Raw genomic sequence first — 27,973 nt, 5'->3', positions numbered from 1 at the left:
CAGCGACTCGCACACACTTCCACTTCCTATTTACCTCGATTCTCTTGACCGTCGGATGTCGCCGAGACTAGCCACGACGACGGGGTGCTGTTGTTGTTGTTGTTGTTGGGGGGTGATGTATTGGTATTGTTGTTGTTGTTGGTAAAAAAGGGACTGCTACTAGTGTTGGTAGTGCCACCACCGTTGCTGGTGTTATCGAGGGTTAGATCAAAGAGGATCGCTTCCGTCGCACGGTGATCGCCAGATGCAGCATCACCATCGTAGTTGCTCGAGAAGAACGGGTTAATACTATTGTTGTTGTCGTTGTTATGCACATCAAGGGGAGCGAGTGGATTGAAGTTGGCATCGCTTCCAGCGCCGGCAAGTTCGACCAGACCCGGCTGACTGACCTCACTGGTAGAAAAGCTAGCGAAATCGATCAACGGATCAGCATTGGAGCAGCTGTTGGCGGCAGCATCGTCCGCCGATACGATGGTAGTTTCGGTCGTCACCACAGTGGAGGCCGTGCCGGACGATTCGAACGACGAGTGTTGCTGTTCGGCCGAGGGTTCGGCGTTTGGGTCAGCTAGGGAAGGAAGGCGGCTGTCATCGCGATGCCGGTGATGATCACCATTTGTCGGGATGTGGAAATCGTTCAATCCCATCGGACCGGTAGTCTGGGGCTTCAGTGTATCATTCACAGCACTGGGGGACAAGGCACGCGGGAAGCGGGTATGAGGGGAGACAAACACGAAGGGGCAGGAAATGCGTGAGAAAGTAAACAAAATCGGTGTAATTAATGGGGTTAAGGTAACGAGATTATTAACCATAAAACGTGTAATAAGAGAGGTGCATAACACAATATCCGGGAGGAATAACGTTATTGCGTTACGGTTAACGTTACACCAACGAGAAAGGAGCAACAAAAAAAGAAAACCTCGGGGAAAGAACATCTCAAGCACGACATGCAATTTTAACCATTAAAAAAAAAATAATTCCCTAAGTAAAAACCATAAAACATTATGATAACATAACTATTAGCTTATAGTTCATTAGTGTGGTTGTCTTCAATTTTGATGTTTATGTTTCAGTGTTGCGACGATGTTCGAATGCAAATGCTTTAAGACACAGTTTTATTTATGGTTCTGCTCGTTAACAGCATCCAAAACACTTTAAAGGGGCATTTCAACATCAATTAGCTAAAACGGAAAGCGGGAAAGAAACATCTAACGTAGAACCGCTCACATCAGTGTACCTTCTTCTTGCTCATCGATCTGGATTCCATTCCATTGGAAGGATTTCATTTCTTATTCCCGCGCGGTACTGTGTGATCACGGGTCACAACCCAAAATTACATATAGATGGTAGTTGGTAGGGGGCTCAAGTTAAAAGGGAAACTTTGTGTGTGTGTGGCTATAATCATCTCGGCGGTTTGCTAGGTACGGGCGGTTTCCTTCCACCTTTATTACAATCAGATGTCGGAAACGCGTGTAAATCTAAAATAGGAAAGAATTACAGACGATTAAAGTTAATGGCCGTTACTTCAACCATGTTCTCCCACAGCAAGCGCGGACATAAAGGATGCCAACAAATCCGCCATCCAAAAACCGAGCCAACCATTTTGCTTAAGCGAACCTGACACGTGAGCATTGTTTGTAGCAAATTTTGAATTTTTCAAAAAAGTATAAGCCATTTTTCGTTCAGTTTCCCGCCAAAAGAGGACACGATGGTTCTCACAAAAGCAAAGCTTCACATACAGAATACGAGAGCGGACACGGAGCGGAATTTTCACCTGCAACCAACGAAGGCGAACCACGCCCATTCCCAATTTGAGAGCGTCGAAACACGGGGCAAAACATATCCGGCAATACTTACAACACATTGTCCATGGTGCCGTTCTTGTGTCCGTTGGTTTGGCCCATCAGCGCATCCTCGATGATTAGGTCCGAGGTGCTGTTGGCTGTGGCACTGCTGCCATTGCTGCTCGCCATCATCGCTGGCGACTGCTGTTCCGTCTTGCCGTTCGTCGTCGGTACGATCGAGTCACCGTTCGTGGCTTCCGATCCGACCACCGCCCCGCCGGTACCGTTGCTGGTGCTACCGTTGTTGAGATTGTTGTTCGCCACCAGGGTCACGCCGGCGGCGGTACTGCTCGCAAGCAGTAGCAGGCTTTCCTTCTCCGCCACGGACTTTTCGAACTGAATGTTGCTGCCACCGTTGTTGTTGTTGTTGTTGTTGATGGTGTTGTTAATGGTGCTACTATGGGCTAGGGTTTCGCTGCTACTACTGCTATTGCTGCTGTTGCCATTGTTGTTATTGTTGTTGCTCAGCGACAGCGACTCCATGGCCTGTTCTAGTGACTGGTGCTGCTGCTGCTGCTGCTGCTGCTGCTGGGCCTGCTCTTGCCGAATTTCGGACGCAATAAACGAATCGGTCATCGATATGGTAGATGCGGACATGGCAGTACCGGTAGGTAGGGCAGCCGGCGTGGACGAAAGTACAATCTGACTCTTGGACATGGCATTTTCCTTGTCGTCTTCGTTATTCTAAAAAACGGAACAGAAAAAAAGGGAAAACATATTACTCACACGTCCTCCACACGACGGGCGTGCCACGGAACGTACCTTGGTCGGCGTACTGTTGGCCGTTCCCTTTGCTCTGGTGCGGGACATGATTGCTTCAACGCGCTTCCGGCGTTCCTCGCGTTCCTTCTCCTCCTTCTTCAGCCGCTCGGCCATCTCGACGCGCTGCCGTTCCGCTTCCTCGCGCGCCTTCCGCTCCGCCTCCTCCCGTTCGGCCTTTTGCCGGGCTTCCTCCTCGCGACGCTTGCGTTCCTCTTCGTCCCGTCGGCGTGCTTCCTCGATGGCCTGCTGTAGCCGTTCCTCCTCCATGCGGCGCTGCTCCTCGGCCAGCCGGATCGTTTCCTCCTCAAGCTTGCGCAAGCGTTCCTCCTCTTCCAGCACACGCTGCCGTTCGGCCTGCTCTTCGGCCTCGATGCGCTTGCGCTCCAGTTCGGCCTGCCGTTCGGCTTCTTCGCGTGCTAGACGACGACGTTCGGCCAGGGCAGCCTTTGCTTCCTCCTCGGTAGTGATGCGCTTGGCGATCATAGAAGCGGTCATTGCATCGGCGGCACCACCGGCCACATCAACGGTCAGTCCGCCGTTGATGACCTCGACCGTTTCCTCCTCCGGGAGCATCTTGGGTTCGCTGACGTCTTGTGGTTCCGCTACGACCTGCTCCACCACCGGTGTTGGTACCACCTTAACTGGCGCAACTTCTACCTGCTGCGGTACCTCAGAGCTCTCTGTCGGTAGCGCCGGTGCCGGAGCTTCTTGCTGTACGGGGACCACTACTTCCTCCTGCTGCTGCTGAGGTTGTTCCTCCTGTCCGAATGATGATTGATCCACCTCTACCAATGAAGCTTGCTGTGAAGATTCATCTCGCACCACAACCTTTTCCGGTTCGACGACCTGTTCTTCCGCCTTCGGAGCAGCTGGTGCATCCGGCTTTGCTTCCACCGCAACTACCTCTTCCTTTGGAACTGTCGCGGTCTTTGTTGTCGCGGGCTTTTCGCTGCTGGCTGGCGCCTTCTTACCACCACCGTCCGCCGCCTTCTTCAACGAATCCTGCAAGCTGCGTGATGCTTTCTCCGGCCCGGGAGATTGTAGCGGCGTCGAGGATGCTTTCGGTGTGCTGCCTCGCACGCTTGCGGACCGTTTCTCCGCCGAGTGTATCGACAGCGGTTTTTTCGTTGGCGTTTCCATGCCGGACGCTGATTTTGCAGGGGTCGTGTTGATGCTGCCGGACCCAGCGCTCGACAAGCGATGTTTGCTGCTCGCGCTTGTAACGCCGCTGCCGGTCGACGCACCGGATCCTGTCTTTGGGAGTGGAGGCTTATCTGCAAATGGTTAACCGAAACACAGCGAATGAGTTTTGTGCAGGGATAAGTGTGTTTAGTATAAAGCAAACTTCCTACCGCGCTGGAAATGCATTGCGCGAGATCGTGATCTCCGCTCCGAGACCGTTTCAGGGCACCTACTACGTCCTTGTTAATGTGTTAGTAGTTTCAAAAAATTGCAAAAGCTTTAAGCTATAAAGCGCTCCTGTCGATTTATTTATCAGCACGAGTAAGTTGAATCTTTTGAGTTTCAGATGTTCGAAAGTCATAAGCAAATCATATAAAACGCACTTCAAAAATTATTTGCTCTTAATAAAAAAATTTCCCACCTTCAGACTACTATTCGGTGTGTGTGTGACGGTGGAAGTGTAAAAAGTTGTAGTATTTGCAATGTCTTTAGTAGTAAATGAAATTTTGTGAAGTTTCGCTGTTCTGTGCGACGACGACGCGTAGTGCGCTTATGAACGATTGGCAAGCAGCAAGTTATCGTGTATGACAGCAATTTACTGATTAGTTAAGCTGGAATCTTTTAAACAACAAGTTGCGACTAGTGACACTTATATGATTTGTACATTTTTACAGCTGATGTGCAATTATACACTTCGAGTAGAGTCAAGGATCCTATTGACAAAACACAAAATCCTACAAACGTATGACACGGTGGAACGGTGTTACAGCGAGCGAGCGCACTACAGGTCGAGATATCGTGAAGATTAGAGGATTATAGTAACGGAAACAAAAAACACACAAACCTTCCTTCAAACCAGAGGCCGTAACGCCCGTAACGGCGATACTGGCCGGTCGTGGTTTACGTTGTGCTGGCAGGGTTCGTCGATACACGATACCGGACGCGGTCGTCGAGCTGGACATTGCACTTCCGGGCCGCGAAGTGTTCAGACTGGTAGGCGTCATTTCGCCGGAACGGAGACCTGCTCATCGAATCAGCCATCGAATCACGCACCAGAAAAAACGTCAGCCAAGCCGCAGTTCATCATTTCGCCCACAGAATTGTGTGTCCAGCAAAACAGGAACATTCCCAAAAGCCCCGTTGATTGACGCGCGCGTCCAAGCACACACACACACGCACGCACACATACAGCGGACGGGAGACAAGGATATACGCGGGGAATGTACACGGAACACGACCAACGTAGGTGACATGTGGAAAAAAACAACAGTGTGTCACACACGTTCGAGAGCGGCCATATTTGTGGTCGCACGAGTTGGATGGTGACACAACGAATCGAAAAGGAGATTGGATCGGGTTAGGTTTGGAACAGGACAAAGGGGATGAAAAGAAAAGAAGAGAACATCGAATAATCAGATGACGGTAATGATGAGAGGCGTGTCTGTCTAATCAGATAATGTTTAATATTAGCGAGTAATAGGTAATGTTTGTAACATAAAACCATAACACTGTAAAGGTATTGGAGAACATTCTAGAGCAGCAGCAGCAGTAGTAGTTGTATGTAGTATGTACAGTTGCAGCCATAAAAACGATGCGAAAGGATGCGAACGTATCACATATTGATGCAGAGGCAGATACACTTAGCAGCCATGATGGATTTACAATGAAATGGCGATGAGAGTTCCACAAAACTACCAAGCAGATGAGAATGTTACGATCGAGAGTAGTGTGTGTTTGATGTCGTTTGCTTAGGGGATTTGAGTGCTTAGAAAACTATCTGAGCGATTGTTAATAGTTGGAGTTAGAGAATATAGTACAGGCGTTCGTACGTTTTGCAGTTTGTTAACTCTATACTACTTGTGTTGGTATGGGTGGAAATGTGTATGGGTGTGAGAGTTATTGTGTTGTCAACACACCATAATCTGAGGCACAGCAGGTTAAGAACCCCGCCAGCGGATATCTCCCGCTAGAACAACTTCCCAAACTCGTAAAGAAAGAACATTGGAAAAAAGGTCATTTACAACCACCACCTACTAGCAGATGCAGCAGGATTAATCGTAAAAAGTGATAGGCAACAGGAGTTTGCTGTGTGTGTCGATTAGTATTCCCCAACGCGCGGCGCGGCGCGAGTTCCCGAATATTAATAGAAGAACATGTTGGAAGAGCGCCCAGTAGCTAAGGCTCCCACTTATAGTCGAATGCCCACCATAAATCGCAACAAAAGCCTCCGCTTCGAGGCAAATTCGAGACTGAGGACGCTTGAGACACCCACCGTTCGTCACCAGAAGCTGACTCTGAAGCTGCTGCTGTTGCTGATGGTGGTACTGCTGCCGGAGTCGCTCGGTTTTGGTGATGCGGGCCGTGCCGCCAACCGTGTTCAGCTGGGACATACTCTTGGAGGTGTCGTTGCGACGCATGGGCGAAGTGCTGCCACTGTTCATGGACGACGAATGGAACGATGATTTGCGTCCACCGCCAAAGCCGGGACTGCGGCCCGAGTTAGAGTCCTGCGATTGGTTCCGATACTTGGCCCCACTGCCGGCCAGCTGGGACATGCTGCGCGACATGCGCTTGCTGTTGCCACCGCTGCCGGTCGGCGACGACCGCGATGAGGAGAGTGACAGTCGGGTCAGGTTCTCAAGCTCCAGCGCTTGGCGTCGTTCGCGTTCCAGTATGGCGCTGATGTGCTCACCGTTGCGTCGTCGAGGTTGCGCCAGCTGATCCAAGCGTGTCATCGAAAACGCTCGGCCTTTTGGGGTGAGGATCGTGGTACACAGGTGTTGTGTCGAATGTAAGGTGGACGGACAGGACAACCGTTGGCAATATCGGTAGCACCGAGTTCGAACGAGTGAAAAGGGGTACCAGAGTATACACGGGAAGTGTTTTGTAGTGGTGTTCATGTGTGATGGTGGTGGTTATGAGTTTAAGTGTTAATATGGTCGGTGTAGTTGTGTTTGTATGGCAGCCATCATCATGCAGAAGACGAGCAATGTATTATGAGCATTTCAATCGTATTGAGTATTGAGTCAAATAAAAGGAGTAAAGAAGAAAAGCAAAAGAAAACGTTCATCAATAAAGGAAATCGTTTGCTACACGAAGGTACAACATTTGTTCTAATAATTTCGTTCATTTCACAGTCACATTTTGTGTCGTCTTCGCACCCATCATCTCTCCTCCTCGGTGCGTTCGTCTAACGATGCGATACGATGAAGAATGAGCGCGAATGATCATGGCGATGTGAACATCTAGGCAACTAGTGTAATGAATGCAAATGCAGTTGAGCCACAACTGCTCTACACAACAGCTAAGAAGGTTCGAATCCTTTCGTACATGCACTATTCCATAAACATGCAGCCCTAAACGGAACTGACTTCAACCAAACGAACGCATATGTCAACATAACTTTCCAGTACATCGCACGGGAAGCAAACATGTTTTTTTTTCGGTAAAGAGAGTAAGATAGTGAAGCAAAAGCAAAACATAAGCAGTATATATGGGTAGCAGTAGTGCCAGTACACAGCGCGATGGGACGAGGAGGTAATCCTCACAGTACGAGATCGAAAGAGCAGCGGCAGAGAGATTTTGTGATTCGCGGTCCTCATGCAACGTTTCGTGGGTTGAAAAACCGAAAAATCATACGAATGATGCCAATAGACAAATTACGAATGAAAATAGCAGTTTTCTTTTTGCATACAAAAGTATAAGAAACTTTGAAAGAGCATTGTAATGGTTCAGGCATAGACAACACAAGGTGACAACAGACAACAAGGATCAAAACGAAACGTACGAAGAACGAAAGTAGAACGCAAAAACACAAACGAAAACAAATGATTCGCTAAAGAAAAATAGTAGACGCAATGTACGCCAAAGCAATAAAATACTACCTGGTGTTCTGGGAGTGTGTGTACCGAGAGACGATCTAGAGCTATCACGAGGACTAGGAATGGTAGGCATTAGATCGGTCTTTCGACGATTGACAGTGCGCTGATAGTTCATTTCTGCTGTATCGTCTGCAGGAGAAACAGAGAGAAAGTGATAGAAAGATGGGAAGAAAGAGACAGCATAGAACGCAAAGAGTGGGAAGTATTGGAATGGGGCCGTTGGAACCGATCGAGCATCACCAACAGGGAATCATTGCGATGGACCATCGATCAGTGTGTGGTCGCGTGAGAACCCATGAAAATAAAGTTAGTTAAACATAAAAAGACACAGAAAAGAAAAGAAAGAGGAATGAGTTACATGGAGGATGTTACGGTTTATCGTTAACCCACCCACCGGCAGACAGGTGTGTTGTCCAAGCGGTGTCGGAAAAAACGTAGAAGAGAAGGGGAGCCGAGAGATTTGAGACACACCACGTACAGTGACAGTGACAGGATAATAGAGGGGTGAAACAGAAAATGGAAATATAGAAAGAGAAAAGAAAAAGACAGAAAGAGACAAAATGAATTTAATATTTATGTCAACAAATTTTGAATGAGATTTTTACGTTAGTCACAAAAGAATGTTTTTTTTTTTTTGGGTGTTATTATCAGCGGTGTTTTTTCTGTACACAACAGGTTTTAGTCGACATTTGAGAAAAGAAAAATGGTTAAACACAGCTTAACAGTTTTCAACAAGATATTCCAGAAAATAGCAACAAGAATTTAGAAAATATTAATACTAAACACAACATGCTTTTAACAGGCCCGAACAACTCACAGGTAACAATCGTAGGAGAGAAGTTGAGTAATTTAATTGTAAAGTTAAACAAAAAACACGGCTAAGGAGAAGAAAAAGCTCACAAGTTGCCGGGAGCACACTCGCACGCAAGCTTCCGTGAGCAAGTGCACAGTGGAATGAAAACGTGACGAGATAGGACAAAATAATTTTACTTAAACTCACAGTTAGTTCTATTGGCAAATTATGCAAATCATTCTTATTTGATGTTGTGAAAACTTTTAATACATTTTATCGATATAATTAACGGTTAGTTTAAATATTTCTTCCATGTCCTATATGGTCATGCACACTTTACACCGTGTATTGGATTTCGTACAATTTGTGGGCCTTAGCCAGAAAACACAAAACAAAAGTAAACATACAAACATTCAGGTTGATCATTCTTTACAAACATGCCGAAAACATGAAACAAAAAGGAAGTAAGAGAAAAACTAATAGAACAGTGCGCTAGATTGAAAGAGTAAAGATTGCATACAGGAAAGGAAACAACAAAAGGACTAAACGCTCTTCAAAGAGAAATTTCTTCGTAAAAACTTTCGTAAAAGAGTTCATATGATTGTCAAAAAAAAAGTTTTCATTTTAAAACAGCATGACACAAGGCAACCACAAATAAACTGATATCGCACAGCATAATGAACGTAATGAATAAAACACAAAGAGCGTGTCGACGTTACGACCATTAAAATCAGAAGCTATCACACCCAAACAAACTCCGAGAGCAAAAAGGCCAGCCAGCAAAACTGCATCGTAACACAGCAAAACTTAGTACTAGATTACATTCACTTCGCTGAAGAACAAAAGCCAGGCGCCAAAATGCAGTGAGGGCATGAAAATTCAACAACAACAACAACGAGAACAAGAACCACAACAATGCGAATCACCACAGTATAGGGGAGGATGGTCCAACAGAACAGAGAAAGAGTAAAGCATCTTTTATTTTTTGGAAAAGAAAGACTATGAAGGACACAAACAGATGGTGTGTAAACTAAAACCGATCGAGTGGAAAAAAAAACAGTCAGAAATCAATGCGAATTTGTACAACAGTGCTGGAAAATAGGTACACAATGGTTTACACAATCAACGAAATAGAAAACGAAAGAGTACAAATGAGATTTGAAACCAAAGGTGGCAAATGTACAAAGAGAAAGAGAAACGAAGCCTTAAAAACTGATAAGAAAAACAAAGTATGAAATCAAACAAAATGTGCACACCAAAACAACGAAACTTTGAAACAAAACAGGATGCAAAGAAAAGGCGAAAAGAGGATATAGAGAAGAAGGCAATAAATGGTCTTCGTGGTGCGCGGTAAGGCGCGCGCACACGCAAAAGGATGGCTTTACCCTTTCCGCTCGCGTAATTGCGCGCCGCGGCCGGTTGATATTCGGCGGCCGTCGGTGGATCGTCGATGTTGATGCCGGGACCGGCGGCCAGCGAGAACGTTAGCTTTCTCGGACACTCGCTGGTGCTCGTCCAGTTGAACACCTCGTACATCGAGCTGGACATTCGCCGTTGGTCTGTTGGTGGGGTAACGAGCAAACATGGGTCCGGTCGGGAGTTAAAATTGTACAGTGCACAAACCAGCCAGCCAGCAGGAATCGCCGAAATGAAGTTGCAACAATGTACGCGTTTTAGGGACAATGCGGTCGAGTTTGTCGACCGTACAGCGAGATACACAAATTAAAAACGTTATTAAACAACGAAGTACAGCATAACCGGGGGATGTCCGTTTTGCGGTGTAGAGTTTCGGTGAGGCGCGAACGCGAAGGAGTGATGAATGATTTTGAGGACGAAAATCCGATTGTTTCGAGTGTGGCAGTGAAGCGAGTGGTGTAACAACGACATGTACGAAAGAGAACAGGATTGAAAGAGAGATTAACATCGTGAGCAAACACAAGATGGCGAAAATAGAAAACGTTTCTAGTTGTAAGGTGAGTATCGTTTGGAACGAACAGAGAGAGAGAAAAAACTGAAGGAAAGAACATGAATCAGATTATCGCAGAACATTGAACTATTTAGGAACAGAAAACGGAAAAAATCGAACCAAATCGAACGCTATTATCAAGCAAAAGATAGAAACCACGTCCACAACAGAAAAGAAAGAAAACCCGAATGCGCGTGGTAGTATGCATAGAGAAGATAGTAGATCCATAAAAATATAGGCTAGCGAACTGTTTGGTTAGGATTGGAACGCCAGCAGAACTGTCCTCGTTTGCAGTCCTGTAACGCAGCGCTGTCCCTTCTAAATAAATAAAAAGAAACCTGTTGAAGCAAACCACGACCAGCAGCATTTTGTACTAAAACCATAAGGCAAAAGCTCATACAAAGATATACTTCAGATGGGATGTCTGAAACTACCGATCTAGGGCACAGAGAACAAATTCTTTGCGTGCGTTCGAACAAACAGTGAAACACTATCATTGATAACATCCACTCTCGGAGAAATGACGCAGCACAAGGAACATAACCCATGTGGCGCAGTACTTAAGAAATGCATCTTTGGAACAAAACGCCTACGTATGTTCTGATCAAAATTTCCTTTCCATCATTTCCTACTAGAAGCTGCATATTCTAAACAAATATGTTCTAACACGAGCTCTACGATAACTCTCCTTCCACGACTCAGATGATTACATCAAAACGATCATGAAGCTATGACGAGCAGCAGTGGGACGAACTCCCGCAATCACTCGTAATGACAATGTTTTATGAGAATGTTCATTGTTGAATTCGGCGAACGTTGTATGTGGTGGTGGTGGAGGTATGTTGTGATCTAACCGCGGAACAACAACTTCGACTACAGATTCCGCACGATCTATATCCACAAACTGTTGCTGTTGCGGCATCTCAAATCCAGAATACGTACCGTCGGTCGATCGGTCGAGACCACTGGCGGAGGTAGCTCGTTTCTTCGACGCACTGTCGGTTAGTTCACGCTCGGAGCTACGCCTCGTCAATGCCGCCCCTGTATATGCTACGTTCGTAATGGATGTGGCTCTAAAAAGGATAAAGGACACAATCGTTAGTAAGGTGCCGCTTGCCTTGGGTGGATCGAACCGCCAGTCGCCGACTTACCTCCTATGAGCCCAGAACGAGCTGCACATGCCACTGTCACTGGTATCGATCATCCGTGGCGTCGACGAACCGAAAGCGAACTGGATCGAGCCTCGATCATTGCGTCGTTTCGTCTCCATGCGCTGTTCGCGCTCCTGGTTCTTGCGCAGTATGTACTCCCGCCGCTCGTTATCGGCCTCGACGATGGCGCGGCGTCGCTCCTCGACCTGTGACCGTCGATCGCTTTCCCGCCTCCGCAGGTCATCCATTCGGCGGCGTCGTTCTTCCTCCTTCTGCTCGCGGAACTTTTGTGCCGCCAGTGCTTGTGCCTTCAGCTCCTCGAGCTTCTTCTGGCGTTCCTCGTTCTGTCGTTCCTTCATCTGTTTTATTCGTTCCTCACGTTCCTTTTGCAATTCTGGCAGGGTTGCGGGCGAGGGATAGTTCAAATAAGAAATGGGATTAGGCGTTAGTTAAGCAGCAACACACAAGCCTTGGGGCAATAGTTTTACAACAACAAGGGAATACTACTTTTGGAGATAAGGGTATTTGTTAAAGTTCAAATCAAACCTCAAACTTCGATCCAGAAATATCTTTTAACGTAACTCTTCATGCCTATAGGTTATCGAATACTCTCTTCTTTGAGATTCAAACACAGAAATTTCTGTAAGTTATAATCCAATCCTTGCAAAAATTGGAACGTTTACACGAAATCTACAGCTCACAGTGTTAGTGGAAGACATCAGCGGCAGAACAGGGGTTTAGTTGATATGTACGTGCGATTAAAATTAAAACTGAAGGAAGGGACAACGCTCTATTTATTGAGTAACGGATAAGCCGCTGCTGATCGACGACAAAAAATACAACATCCATGTTATTATAATGCACACGTGGTCAAGCGCACGCCATAACAGCAAAAAATCACATTCCCGCCGTAGCCCTACGGCCGCCCAAGTGTGCCAGCTATACCAAGCGCAAGGTAATCGGTCACACCCGGGACGACGCAGCTACTAACGTGCGTGATCGAGCTTAGCCTCATAGTATACCTTCTGCGTTTCTACCGTTATCGACGCTATCTTCGCCGACGCAAGCAAACCAATGAAGAGTATGCGCAACGGACTGTTCATGCAGACGGTCTGACGGACAGTCCAGTTCGGTACGATCATGAAGCGTTGGAACCACAGAATGAAAATATAAAGAACGGGAAGAACACTATCATTAGCTGGACAAGGGAGCGTCTTACGGCGCATAGCGTGATGATCCTGCTCATCACACCGAACAACATTTAGTTGATAATTGAAGACACAGATAAACTAAATAGAGAGACCCCCCCTTCCCGACGACGTGATTTTATTCCAAAGCGCTTATTCAAAAGGCGCTTCCTGCATGTAGCCACTCTGACTCCTGAAGATCACTTGCTTCAAATTTTTTTTTCTTTGCTCCGATGGTGCGCTGCTGCCCATATTTGGTCACTTACCTCTATTGGCTGAAGACGGCCTTGACTGTTTTTGTACGGTCGCATCTCTGTTTCCAGCTGAGCATGACGAACGCCGCGCACGAGAAAGAGGAGAAAGAGAGAAAGAACAATAATCAAAACAATGAACTTTTGATGTGCGAGCTGCGCGCCAGGAGAATATGCGAAACATTATCAACCGCGAGCGCGGGTCAGGTTGTTGACAAGAGGCAAACGGCACGTCACATTCTGTCAATATCGATTAGTGTTAAACACATGTAGAAATTCATGGCAGGAGGCAACAGCTCACAATTGGTACAATAGAACGGTTTGAAGGTATTTGATCGGCGATCTGTACAGAATGCCTAGCCTAGAGTTACGTTCGCTACTCCATCATGCTAAATGATGTACGTGACGAATAGAGATGTTGCTCAAACCGGGGATCATCGACTGACGCAATCATCCTACATGTTCTACGCTTCAGAAGTAATGATTCCACATTAAATTAACCATCTACATTCACACTTTGCTGCTTGTCTTTCCACTGTCAAACATTCTTACCTAGACTAAATTGAACATGGCGTGCCTTCCGCGTTCCCAGCAGCTGTTGCTGATCGGTCAGGCTGAGATTCTCGCGGGACAACGATTTCACCAGTATGCCGCGCAGCACTGCGAGCGTCGTGCTCGGAATACGATCACTTTCGTCCGTCAACATGGTGGCGCTCGAGGGCAATGATTCATTGAAACTGTCATCATCGATCAAAACCATCACTGGCAAGACGGGCAAGTACGCACAGAACAACTAGCACTTTTCTTCCTAAAGGTTACCACAACGACAAGAATGTTTGGCGTTAGTGTTCGCTGACTAATTTGGTGCAAGAAGTTCCAGAACGGTCTCAAAGTAGTTATTGCATACTGTTAGGCGCCGTGAATCTACGTCTTATATGAAGAGAACACAAAACACTTCAATAATTCTACAAGCTTAACACATTATTCTCACAATCTGGAGAGTCGTCATCAGCGACACGGAATTACAGGTCACCATCAACGCACGCGCTGCAGATCACGTTGCTTGTACACTAGGTGAGGCTCAGAAAAATTGACGACACAACACACCGCACAACAGCTGGCTAATATCTTACTAATATCCCCAAACCGCTGTACAGCGTGCGTGAAGAGCCCCATAGTATGGCGCACCTTTCCGCGAGCTACCAGAACGTGGCGGTGATGACAGTTGGCAAGAGCTACTTGTACGATCCGCGAGACTTTGCCCAGCTACCAACACACATTCATCGCCGCTTTGTAAAACAGACAACGGAACGGGAGGGGTATGCTAAACACAACCTGCTCGTTTCTATTCACAGTTCGACACTAACACCCATTGAGTCATGATCTTCCAAGACGCTGACATTGAGAGTTGTTTATGGCCATCCACGCCAGAAGTGGGTTGTGTTCGCTTACGTTTGATAATGTCATTTCTATTCCTATCAGGACGTTCCTTCCTAGCGTCGATAGTAGTTTGACGAATCGGAACGAAGGTGAAGCATGGAGAGATCTCGTATAATGTTTCACAAACATCGATCAAGACAAGATCGGAGCAACAATCGGAAATGTTTTTTTTTTTGCTGCCTCTCTCTTCCAAATCAAAACAACCGGCGGAAATCAAGACAAAACGCTATCGGTATCGCATCAGCCTCGGTTGAATGAATTTTTGCCCAACTGTAGGCCAAGTGCATCAGTAATCTGACTGACACCCGTAATATGATAAGGCACACAGTGACACACACTACTGCTGCTACCCCTGCTGCCATCTTTAGTGAAGCGAAGCAGCTCCACTCTTTGCCGGATTTTCTGACTGACTCACCTTTCACCACTGCACACGATTACTCGACACACCTTGGGCGAACGCACCCGTAGTAGGCAGATAGATAAACGGATAAAACGAGTTCCTTAGATATCAAACAAACTGCGCAAACATTAAATCAGCATTGCGAATTTTGATCCACCACCCCCTTTTTGGTATGGATCAGTGCGTATTTGTTCACTCATTTGCACATCCATTCGACCCATATATGGACAACTCGACATTTATCATGCACGATCTCTCCTGTTTTGCAATGACCCAAAACCCCGGCTGACAAGCTGCACTGGAGGTGGTAGGTTCCGAGACACAGATTGTATGCCTCCCTTTGCATACAGAGATCGTATATCAATAATAGGCATTGAATAAAGCTGTTAGCTCAATATAGATTCGGACCACCTTAATTCGCCGCAAATGAAGCATCAGCACAACTTGGCTTACGTCATATACCAGAGGCCATAACCTCTCTTGCCAATTTGCCCAATTTTATAACCTTACCGACCTTAGGAAGTTTCGCGACACAAGTCCGCACCAACAGCAACAACTCCACACAGGCAGACGAATCGTGCCAAAAAAATAGTAATAAACAATAGTCATATTGCCGGCGCAACTTGAAAGCGGCGATGTGGCGCTTCATCAACAAAGACCCAACATAATGACCGATGCACACTACGGCTGGGGAGCGCGCGCCTAGCACACAGTAACATCTGGAGCACACCACATAATAGCTCACCAGCGAGCGTGTGATGCAGTCGCGTTGCAACACTTTTGTGGTTTATTTTAATGCTCCCATGATTAGCGTGGAGTTCACCGAAGAAGCTGATGTAATCGCTAGCATCGCAGCCAAAGGTCAGGCTACTGTCTGGAGGAGCATATGGAAGATTCGTTGGTTTAGAAGGGTTAGACTGTAATGATGATTATAATGGTCCCAGCCATTTGTGCTAAAGGCCTTACGATATGTTTAGAAAGTATTGTTCAATTCTACGTCAGCCGAGTGCCATTTACATTCTTGACGTGCTAATGAAACAAAGAAGCAGCTCAGCGGCACTTAGCGAGAGGCCCAACAACTCTGCGGCCCACAACAACCGGCCCCCAAACGCAAAACAAAAGAGATCCCTAGCTCTGGCACAGGTTGGTCGGTTGACAGCAAAACCTACCGCGCGTTCCGTTTAGCATTCCGCGAATTCGCACGTGGGCCGAAGAAGCACTACGCGCAGTGCATTAAACGTTGCAATTAGCGTATTCGGAAACAAGTGTTTCCACTACCACAACCAGCAGAAATGGGTATTGGTTGGCACAGGACGGCATTGCTCCGTATACGGTAGCACAAAACATTCACTGCTCCCGGCTTTAATCGGAAACGACGCGAATCGATTATTCCGACTGCCGTTTTGTATTCACAGCCCCAAACAAGTGCATCGCTATGCATTCGCTTACAATCCCCAACGCACAGATGTCGACCGTAGAAAGTTGGAACTGCTTAGGAACGCTGCAAGCGTACACGGTCGAACTTTCCGGTGTGATCGACTGCCAACAGCAGTGTAGGGGACTGTCAAGCGAATGTCCCCCCCGCCTATCGATCAGCCACAAGCAGTCACCAGCACTGTTTCCCCATAATATTGTCCATGCAACGTCATGCCAGAAGTGGAGGCGAACTTAATTTGCATCACACCCAAAGTGCTGCCCACACACGCAAGACAAACTTGCTTCGTCACAAGCATTTAGCTGCTCAAGAATCATGATCACCTCCGCCAAGGTCGTACCAGACCTGGCGAACAAACCCGGGGAGGGAGCTTCAACCGATACAGCTGACTTGGCATTTCTTGTTCAACCAGTTCAGCGTCCAGCAACTGTACTGTTCACTGGCTCAAATCACATCTCCAAGACATCGGCGATCGATGGTGCGTGAACGTGATGCAATTGACACCTACCGAGCACCACAACACGTACTTCGTACTCAGTAACTCCAGTTTGCTCCCTCGGACAAACCAACAGAATGCATCCAGTCGTGTGGAAACAGTTTGCCGAAAGTTCCCTCAACTTCCTTCCTTTCGCTTCCATCGGTACTCCACGCGTGTCCACATGTGCTGGTCTCTTCCGAGGCTGTTAAAGTTACTGAGGTCAATGATTTTCGGGCTGGAACGCATGTTGGTGACTCCTAATAGCAGGGAGAACTTTACCGATAGCAAACAAGCAAATATTGGCTCGACCCTGGCCTCTACAAGATAAAGTTAAGCATTCACACAGTTTATCTTGCCGGCCCTTGATACACCCTAATATGCTTACAGATTTCAAACGTTGGAGGCTACTCGGAGGTACACTAACCGGCGGACCAATCAACGCACGCTGCTAGCGTTTCTTTGTACTAACCACCTCCACCACCAAATTCTAGCACACCGATCGCCGATCTGTGATCGATCGATGGCAGTGGGCAAAATTATTAAGCTCGCAATCGATAATCGTTCGTCCGATTCGGAGACCCTCGGCGTCGATCGTTCAACCATATCTCTACTGGTGGGACAGGTTTACATTGAGGTCGAGCTCAACGGCCCGTTTGGCGTGCCGATTTAACGAAACTACAACAAAACTATGCGCTACAGGGCATTAGCAAACCATGAATGGAGCTAACAAGGTTAGTTCTCGCTAACGAACCGGGTGGAGAAGATTTACAAGACGCTGTTTGCGCGTTGGAGCGGAAGGGCGAACGGAATATATATGTATTGGAGAGCGAGAGATCGATCGAAATCGCCCCGACACAGTGAAACAGAGTTTATGGGAAAATAATTTTCCAAGGGTTTTAAATGGCGCACATAAATTTCGTTTTATCGCCCTACAACCTGACGTGAGCTCTTCTCGTCTCGGTGACGCGGTCCGTGCTCCATGGTGAACGACGGTTTGATTGTTTTTTTCGACATTTCTAACGATTAGTTGACAAATGATCCGATCGGATAAGTGTCTGCGATTGCTGAACTATACTGGAGAAAGGCAATTTTGCCGAAGATGGCTAATCTCCATCGATGTGATGGCATTCCCATGCTGAAATGATCAGCGACTGTATTTGGGCAAACATCCTGTACTACATTGGCCACATTTTAATTGATAATTTTCGTATGTACTTGAGAACCCTCGAAATTCGTCATGTTCGATAGGAAGGCTTGAGTCGCGCACAAACCCTCCATGTGCTGCCTCATGGACCTGCAACACACACACAAACACACTCATACACAATCTGGTACCAGCGGCCAAGAACCCATTTCCTCTATCTTATCGCGCGGAATGGAATCCGCCACGAACGCATGCATTGAGCTAGGGGGGGGGCCTCGCCAGTGCACGTCGCCTTTATTAACTCATCGACGGAAAGAGCGCTGCCAGCAACGGCCACAACGCCATCAGCAGTGATCAGTATGCAGGGACACACGCTCACAGCTGCACCATTCTTGGCAATTGTAAACTTGTCAAACACGAAGTCACATATCAAATCATATCCCCAGCAGTGAGTGGTGCGCGTTCCTTTCGCTCGGCGAAACCGCGTCACGATTATTTTCAGCTATCGATTCATTTCGGCTTCATGCACTCGCTTGCGGGGATGTGACTTTGCTGATGTAGCACTGACAACAATGTCGAAAAAGTAAACACAACACACACCACCCTTCTGCTTCCCTCTCGCACGACACGCACACACTGCAGGGACGCGGGACGGCCCAACCTTCGCCCCATTCTTACGATCCCAACGCAACGAACCCAACCCCCACACACTTGAAACCCCAACAGCAGCCTTCCCAATCGTTTGGTGGCTGTTCTTACACCAACTTGTTCCGTGCCACGACCGTGTTGTCTGCAACAGGCAAAAAGGAAACACGCGCGCGCGATCAACCACCCAAAGGGCGACACGAATGTCAGACGAACGCACTTCTCTCCGGGAGCACTGGAAGATGGAGAATGGCAGCGACTGAACCAAGACGGCAAGTCCAGAGTCACGGCAAGGCCTGGCTGGGTCTACGCGATCACCACGACCACGGTGACTGATTTCGCGCCGCGGTCGCGACCAAAGCACCATTACTTCTCCTCGCACACACCACTACAATCGTAAGCCTCGTCCACACCGATGACTTTACGACCGGTCGTAAGCCGTTTTAGCTTAGAGGCTCTCGCGAACGGGCCAAGATGACACAAGCCGCCCTCAGCTACGAATGCACGCAACGAAACATCGAGCGGGAGATCGAGAGGAGAGAGAGAGAGAATCGTTCGAAATCGTTGGCCAGCGTGTAACGTGAGAATAGAGCTACAGTGCGCTACACATCAGACGCCATGCAACTCGCGAGCATAAAATCATTCTAAATAACGCACCAAACTGTGAATGAAAATCTGTTTCTCGCTTCAGAGAAAAGGAATATCGCTTATTCTTATCCATTGCTCGATCTAAACATGTAACAATGTGCAAGCTGGAAGAAAATGCATTATTTATAACGCATTTAATTCCATTTTGACTTCACTAATTTGGCTGCGGCACATTAATTTAATGTTTGTTGGAATTATTTAAGCATTTACCGATCAACAACAATCCACCACATCGAGATTAGAAAGATATCCACAGTCGGCTGAAAATTCTTCAACGTTATTCTGGATCGTTGCTCGAACACGAGTTCTACGTCTAGAGCCATGGGCATATGCGCTTTCTCCACCATATTTTACTTTCCCTGTCTTTCTTTTTCACACTCGCGCCCGTGTCTAATTTTGTTTTATGAACGTTCATGCTCTGATGCTTCTCCATTGCATATGTAATGTGCGTATGCACTAATTTCAGAAGTGCTACCAGTGGACAACATAGGACGACCTGAGGCAGCAAGGGAGAGGAGAAAGAGTAGAACTCTAAAGAAGAACGCCCTGAAGTAACAGAACCAAATAGACCAAGAAATTCCACAAACACACATTCTGGCATCAAGAAACACAGTACAGCACACAGTGCGAGGCAATAAAACTAGCACTGGAGCAGTTCTATTTCTAGAACATTGTGAAATGGTTTCGTCTATGAATACGATGTTGAACGTTTTTCAGAGCTCAGTAATTAAAATTCATTAGTAATAGAAAATATCAATAGATTTCCATTTGCGATTTCACGTTAAAATCACTCCTGCTGCTACTGCCATACAGTGCGACTCAATCGGCTGCGTAACACAATAAGCGCCTAACAGTAGACTATGCGCGAAATACGCTTCATCACATACCTTCATCGCACGGCCATAAACAGCGCGCGTGCAGAGACAGCTTCAAAGCACCTCGTTCATTGTTGATGGGCCTCCTCGATACATCAACGGCACACTGTATTATATCTTCCTCAACTTAACCACCCGCTTCAACAGCTGATATGACAGCCGTTAAAATGGCAACTAAAAACGAATTAACCTCTACTTTTTCATTTCTCCTTTTGGAGAATGACTGGCGAAGAGCAGAAAAAAAAACACAGGGGGAAACTACAGATTGAACCCACATCGTGATCTGTGCATGATGGATGACGATCTTCGCGTTGATTTGCTTAAGGAAAAGCGCTACCAACCACCGATCCATCTTGGCACCGGGAAACGAACAGCACCACAATGGGTTGAAGGGGCAACACACAAACTAAAAGCCCGATTACGGCACGCTTTTCGTTGGTCACACACAGGTCGATAAAGATTCTACCACGATTCGGTCACGGAACTTCCCTCCGGGGCGGTTTGGTGTGGTGACTTCAGCTTCCTCCAACGCGCTCGCTAACGATCTCCAAACGATGAAGTCATCATCAATCTCTCCCCCATTTACTGACCCGGTGGTGGTGCTGGCTGAGTACAAATTCCCCAAAAAAAAAAAGGCGAACCACCTCTTCCTGATGCGGCGTCCCAGCAACTCCGGTCGTTGTAACACGTAAAAAGTCATCGGGTACCTCCTCCTGCAAAATCTACACGGGGGAATGGATGATGATCGAAATCGTATCGTAGCTGGAACCTGATGGGGTCCATTTCGTGACGTGACAAGCTAATGACAAGCTCCACGGCATCGCTACGACGCGCCGTATAGCCGAGAGGAATTCCAGCCCACTTTAACCGATTAACACGAGACGCCGGTGCACGTTGGCTTTGTAGCGACGTCAGGAACACGGCACACCAAAATCCACGCAGCCGCATGACGTGACGAAACGACAGATCGAGCTTTTGACCCCTTTGATGCACGGGATGGGGGAAAGGATAACAGAACGTAACGGGATGGTCCACCAACAGGCAGTATCTATCATCCACTTGAACCCGGTACCCGTAATAGGGCACTCAAAACAGAGTCAGTCGGCAAGAGACTTCATGTACCGATGATGTTCGCAGTCAGACAACTTCTCCTCAACCCAACAAGGATCACGATCACAGTCAAGGGTCTTCACGTGGAAAGTGTCGTTGACGAAAGTACCATAGAAGTGAGGAGACAACTTCAGCGTCTAGAAATGTCATTATTTCTTATGGAATTCAACTATTCTTGCTTTAAAGTTAAAGTTTTTGGTTCCGTCACTCTAAATGAATTCCTGTAAGTTCACAGCAATTAAGTAATATCTCAAGTCTCGGGAGCTTTCAATCCAGGATGTCCACAGCAAGTTTTCCCACTATTCCAAAAGGTTCCTTGGGTCCTTTCACTTTCACATGGTGACCCATCCATAAACCACAGGCAGCATCATTACATGGGCATAAACAGCCACTGAACGATCGTCCCAAGCCGTATCTTGCATCAGCGCCGACGATCGTCTGCATCCAGTGAGTGTACAGGTAAAAGCCTCCCGCAATCTACGATCGTCCTGTGTCCAACCGACACAGGACGGTGGACTATCGCTCCAAGACGGATATAACGCTTTACAATCGTAATGATCGTATAATCAAATCATAAAGATATTGCATAATAAATGGCTTCATTCCTGCTTCCCTACGTACAACCGGACAGGGTAAAAGAGCTAATGGAACGGATGCACCATAGTACAAATTTCTATCAATTTACACTCCATTACGAATAAATCTTCCGTACAGCACAAAAACACGGCAAAAGTATGCAGCAAGCAAGTGAACCAACCTTTTGAACTATCGACACGTGCGCTTGAGCGTCGGGAGAAACTATTAACCATTCGCTAGTGGCAGGGATTATGGCAGTACAGCAGTAAATGGTAGACTGTGGTGAATAATATCTATGACACGATCATCTTACATCAAAACGCATACCGGCTTCGGAAGGCAAGTGTTCCGAAGTGTTCAGAGAATAATGAACACACTACACGGACTGTCTGATTATCCATGCTCACGGTGAAGTAAGAAAGGATTGCGAAGAAACATAAAACTCCACCTCAGTACGTCAACCGCTCATCGTTTGTGTCATACATCTTCGGTAACTGACGAACGTCACAACCCTTATTCCTGGCCATTCGCAACCATCTTATTAAGACTATCTCGTCCCGTACCGTGTTTCTCACAAGAGTTTCACTTTCGTTCATTTTTTTTTAAAGAAAAGTACCTCCATTCAAAACGAGCCGCGCGAGGCCATAAGGAAGTTTCATATTTATCCTGCCTGCGCGGCTTGCTCGCGGACAACAACAATTAACCCCTTGCAAATGAGCAGGTTTCACAGACACTTGGTGGCGGCGGTCTACCCCGTGACCCGGGTTTATTTAATTTTCAGTTTTGAATTATTACCATCTTAGCGCAGCCCCCGACCTACTATATCACGTTTCATAATGCGCCTCGGAATCGGGGAGAAATCGGTACCATTTTAGTCACTCGGTGAGCCGTGTGTGTGACTGCTAAAGAAATGACCGGCCTACAGTAATTCCCGCCAGTGACTCCCAACAATCACGGTTCAAAATAGCAAACCCCGGAATTGAAACTTGGGATTGGGGATATTACCTTTTTCAGCTACATATCCTCCAGGTCTGAGGAAGAAGAAACCCCCAAGGACGGACAATACACATCATAACACACAGGACGCCCTGCCCTCGTCAGTAACCGTCATAACCGCAGCTTTCTATTAAAACCCTGTCGTACCCGTGCTAAGGTGATGATGATGAGATCGGTTGCCATTTCATTAGAGGCAAAGGCTTTAACGGCCAAACCTTCTCCGTCAACCTAGTACCCTTCTTTTTGCACACACAACGACCGTTTCATAACGAGAGTTACACAAAACTGTGCTATCTTAAAAAAAACGGTTGCCTTTGGCTTTCGACACCTGTATGTGTCGCGCCATTTGATTAGACCACCGTCGTCTCGCCTACTTTCATCCCCGGGGGAGTGTGAGAGTTTCAATTTTCTATCGGGCTTTTTAATCATACGTACACGCTTGCACTAAACTTCGATTCGACTGTAATAAGCAGGTTCGTATCCTTGTTGCTCGGCCACCAGGCACAGGTGAGCTTGTGCCCTTTTGCTCTCGGCCGCCCAACGGCACGTCGTATGGGGTGATCGCCTTAAGCAAACTCTCCACACGCCGAGACGCGAGGGCAATAATTAAGGAATCGATGCTTAATTAATTATGATCCCTCGTTCGAGATCAAGCGTGTGTGATTGGAAAATTGCATACTGAAACGCATTCGGTAGACTCTCACCAATCACTTCACACTCTAGACTGGCTGGTTAAGCGAAAACCGGAATTGATTTTTCGTGAAGACAAAACCCGCACCTAACAGCTCACCAGCGTTTTGATGCATTTAACTGCAACTTTGACTTCAAAAAGTTGCCTTTAACGCTTCTTGGCACTAATGATCCGCGGCGGTGGCGTCGGTCGAAACATTGGAGGCGGTACAGCTCGCCCTTCGCCGAAGAGTGACGGCACATATGAGATAGGTTTTTAATTTTCTCTTCAAACAACGGCGTGCCCCGGCTAAGTGAGGTTGACGGCGGTTAGATGGTTGCATAAATGCTGCATCTTATCTGGAAAGGAATAGATGGTAATGAATGCGTTCGAAGACGGCGAACCGCAAGAGGCACCAACACTAGGAGTAAATCGAAACCGTACGTCTAATACGTATTTATTGCAGAATATAAAACGATCTCCAGACCAATGGAGCTGCAATAAAGCAAGGATTAGAAAGTGTACTTGCAAAATTATACGCTTCATTCGATTTCCAACTCTATCTTCCTGATGTATCGAAAATAGATTCTCATCGTCACCGGGACAGAATCTCAGCGTCTCATTAATCCAGAAATCTTACCAATCTGCAGTACACGGACCTTTATTTTTAATCCGCGATCAAGTTGCGATGCACTAGATTTCTGGTGAGCAGAAAGGGTGTACGTTGAGGGGCCTACGCAGTGCCTCCACAACCGGAGATGCATAGGAGCAGTCTTTCGCACCATGTTATTAAACACCGGTGCTGCCGGAGCTCTTTTACCCCATTCAATAGACTTTAGGGCACCAGCGTAAAGAAACGGTGAACGAGATGGTGATGAAATCCCTGTAATTTCAACACTTGTTCCGATGTCCGCCAGCAATCGAAACCATGGTTGGCCTCAGAACGTGCCGATGCAAATGATATAGAGAGTCCACATCGAGAGTCCAAGCACACCTTCGGGTATTTCCAGCGCCCAAGCCTCGAACCTAGCTCGCTCCCGAGCAGCATCATCATCATCCTCGCGCTTGGAGGTAAAAGCATGAGAAACCAGAAGCTCACTACCGTAACATAGGAAGCCACCCAGACAGGCAGACAGACGGACACCGGACGCTGGCTCGATGGTATTTAGATAAACCTTCCGCTGCAGCAGGTCGGTCGCGTCATTCGAAATGGAAAGCGCTACGAATCTTTCCCGTTTTGGGGCCGGAATCGAACACGCGGCGAGGGCCAAAACCATTTAGGTGCAACGGTTAATGGAGGATACGCTGGTACGGTTCATAATTCCATGCTCGATTTCATACGTCAACCGGTAGTCGAGCGAGCTTGTCGTAAGCGTTTTAAGACGATTCAATCGCAACTTATTGCCTTCGGCGAGCATCCCAGACCAGACCCCCGAACGTTACTTGCTCGCCGGGTGAATCGTTTACCGGCTTCTATTACATTCCCACATTGATGAGCTTGAAGCGCAAACGATGAGTTTTTCTTCAAATCGAATCGTTCCAAAATCAAGACGCTCTCGCCCCATCGAGTATTCGCCCTCTTTCCGTCCGCATCTCGCAGCTTTTGTGTCACTTTTGTTGAGGCGCTGGAGGCGTTCGAACTTCGAACACGTCTCGGTTTTGTGCGTGGGTTTTTTGGGACTGGCACGACGAGCACATCTCAGCAGACAAACGGTTTTTTTTTTTCCATTCGTTTCCTACAAGTACAAAAGAAAAAGGCTCTTCCGAGCTCCAGATCACTCCGATAAATGGCGACGTGTAGGTGAAAATTTGCACCACTGACCACCTACTCGCATGACCCCGGCAGCCGTCGTGAATGGTTGGAAATTATCAAAAGGATATGAAGGTTCTGTGGCCGCGCACCGGAGAAGGGTTAATTATGACTCCCTTTTTTCCCGCAAAACGGGCTAAGGCCCCAACAAACGCTGCCACACCCACAGCGTTCGGGCTGTACATCCGCGATGACATCTGCACGCGATGAGTTATGCATGCGATGGCGATGACTCCCAGACGTCGTGTACGTCAGTAGAGAAGCACAATCAACCCCAGCCCCGAGAGCAGCCGTTTATTTTTATTCCATACTCACCCCACATAACAGCGTGGACCCACAACGTGGCATCATCATCTGCGGGCGCATCTCACCCGAGCAGTACCTCAACACACTCCAACGTAACATCATTTTATTTCCCTCTTACCTTTTTAATTTTATTCCTTACTATCACGAACCTCTGTGGATGCAGCAGCGCAGCACAAAAAAAAGGGCAGCCTCGCCGGGTGGACGGTGGCGTTGGGAAGGAAAGTGAAAACGTAAAAGCGTTGCAAATTTATCGAAATGAACTTTTAATGAAGCGACGAAGAAGATTTCCCGACCGACCACAACGGACACGGCCACCATAGATTTGCGAAAGATTTGCCTCATTTTCGCGCATCATTTTTCTGCCCATGATTGCGCTTTTCGGTGCAATCCGCACACGTAAGGCTCCGCACCAGGCACACACGCAGTTTAGCGTAATCGTGGTGAAGTGGAAAGCGCAGTTGAGACAAACGATATTTTAATGTTTGCATACCGCCACACGATTGCTTTGTCTACTCTGCCAAGTGGTCGCAGAGTAGTCTTGACCGAGGCTTGCCGTGAGGCATCAGTCAATACTGTAGTCAGCACAGTCGGACACTGTCGAATGGTACTTCAAAACGACCAAACCCATGTTTTATCTGCAACTCGGTGTTTGAAAACGGTTTGAGTAATTAATTAAGCCGTAAGTCTCTCCTGAGGGTGTGATTTATACGACGCAGTGCGTTCTGTTGCGAAACGTCGGTACATGCATTGCTCACGACGATGGTTATAACGGGTAAAACATACATCACCGTTGACATGTCCTTCCTTCCGTAGCCCAACTTTCTCCCACGACGTCTGCGAGCAACCGAGCCTCCCTCCGGAACTGATGGCTTAACATCAATCAGAAACTCAAACAACAGCGCCTCAACCGACCGACCGGGAAGAAAGTGACAAACAACCGTTTAGTCAGCAAGACAAGCATCAGACACATGAACCTGGTAACTGCAGAAGAAGAAGAAAAAACGAATGCCAGGAAACGACCATCGCCCTCCGGTGGGAAAAGTGTCAATCTGTGCACGTTTAAGGAAAAATTGAATCACACAACAGCACATTTGCATCGGTCTCCTCGGACCGCTCTTTCACGGTCGATCGTTCCCACATGCAAAGGTCATCCGGGAAGAATTTCGGTGCCACTTGAACTTTAATTGTGGAGCAAAAGACGAATCGAACAAAGTCCTCCGATCGATGACACTGTAGCAGGAAGCCGTTAACCGAAGAATCTATTTAACCTTGTCAATCCATTAAACTCTCCTCCCGTGGCCACGATGAGCCAACGAAAGTCGTACTCGGAAGCTCGGAACGGCAGACAACAATGGGAAAGCCATTGCAAGCGACTTGCTTTATCCAATGCTTCACATCTGCTACAATGCCCCCAACGACGCCATGTTTGCATTAGACCACCATCCGACGAGTTCCAGTCCAGACGGCGACGTCTGCGTTCCACCCCATATCGCGCTGCAGAAAAAGGAAATCAACAACTTTACACCCATCACACGGTACAAAGCCGAGCAACGAGCGTCTGAACTCTTTTGACTTGCATCTCAATAAACATAATAATCACACACTAAAGAGTACTTCTTCACAGGATGACTTACTCTTCCACTAACCTTCAGGCGGCATTCTTCCGGCTATCGGTACATACAGAACTTCATCTATGGCTGGGTAATATTATTGATGACAGTTCTATTAAAAGCACGAGCAAAAGTAGCACGACAAGCTGTGATCGAATGAAAGCTCCCCACGCAACAAGATGTCTGCCATCCATCCATCCGCCATTTGTAGGTGAACGGTGTACGAACGATACACATTGATTTTCATTTTCTCGGCAAAACTCGATGCAAAAATGCCACCCACTGTCATTTAAAATGAAATGAGACACGGTTCAATAGCTTCTTCATGTACGAGACTTTGCAGTGGCTTGGACGGTCGGCATGGAGCACTGATGTCATAAGCTATTCTCTGTAAAGTATGCTCCAGTTTTCGTTCTGATACGAATGCTACCTACTCGTCCATAAGCTTCAGCAGAGCATATTACCTGCTCCAGTTCACACCAAACGTCACACTGTGTCATCACCAGCAGCCCTTCGATGAAGCTACTCTCCTCCGTACTCGTATCGTGCTAAATAAGAAACAGATCTTGTCAAAGTCCGCGTACACGTGGGGATAAGACGTCTTCCACCTTATCACGCGCCTCGTTGCGCACAAAAACTTCACTTTCATTCTGACCTCACCACCGGAAGTCCCGTTAGTTGGCCCGGAAAGTCACTCAGTCTGTGCGCAATTACGCACCAAACGTTCGGGCGGGCGGGATCGTAATTTGCAGACGGCAAAATGCGCGCGCGCGCCCAAGAATAGTCGGGGGCCGTACGGTTCAGTCAGCTCCTCCT

The 27,973-nt window shown here is 47.2% G+C and overlaps 1 protein-coding gene across 36 annotated transcripts in view; it reads right to left on the bottom strand.

Moving 5' to 3' along the window:
• Positions 1-27,973, bottom strand: part of LOC118507611 (capping protein inhibiting regulator of actin dynamics) — a 96,675-nt gene that overhangs the window by 4,148 nt on the left and 64,554 nt on the right. For 11 of the 36 annotated variants that reach the window (XM_036046308.1, XM_036046312.1, XM_036046313.1 and 8 more), the window contains 11 exons: positions 13,030-13,086; positions 12,599-12,688; positions 11,577-11,970; positions 11,368-11,498; positions 9,845-10,018; positions 7,670-7,795; positions 6,058-6,534; positions 4,630-4,806; positions 2,604-3,877; positions 1,855-2,525; positions 35-684 (listed from right to left, as the gene is read on the bottom strand). In XM_036046308.1, coding sequence (XP_035902201.1) covers positions 35-684; positions 1,855-2,525; positions 2,604-3,877; positions 4,630-4,806; positions 6,058-6,534; positions 7,670-7,795; positions 9,845-10,018; positions 11,368-11,498; positions 11,577-11,970; positions 12,599-12,688; positions 13,030-13,086 — 4,221 coding nt within the window. Of the gene's footprint in view, positions 1-34; positions 685-1,234; positions 1,476-1,854; positions 2,526-2,603; positions 3,878-4,629; positions 4,807-6,057; positions 6,535-7,669; positions 7,796-9,844; positions 10,019-11,367; positions 11,499-11,576; positions 11,971-12,598; positions 12,689-13,029; positions 13,087-13,566; positions 13,823-18,670; positions 18,937-27,973 lie in introns of those variants that run through there. The other 25 variants (XM_036046314.1, XM_036046318.1, XM_036046319.1 and 22 more) reach the window with 22 other exon arrangements.

This window comes from Anopheles stephensi, chromosome 2 (genome assembly GCF_013141755.1).
Source record: "Anopheles stephensi strain Indian chromosome 2, UCI_ANSTEP_V1.0, whole genome shotgun sequence".
NCBI classification, from domain to species: domain Eukaryota; kingdom Metazoa; phylum Arthropoda; class Insecta; order Diptera; family Culicidae; genus Anopheles; species Anopheles stephensi.
The sequence above is the reverse complement of the archived record's forward strand: the minus strand, read 5'-3'. Positions and strand labels throughout refer to the sequence as shown.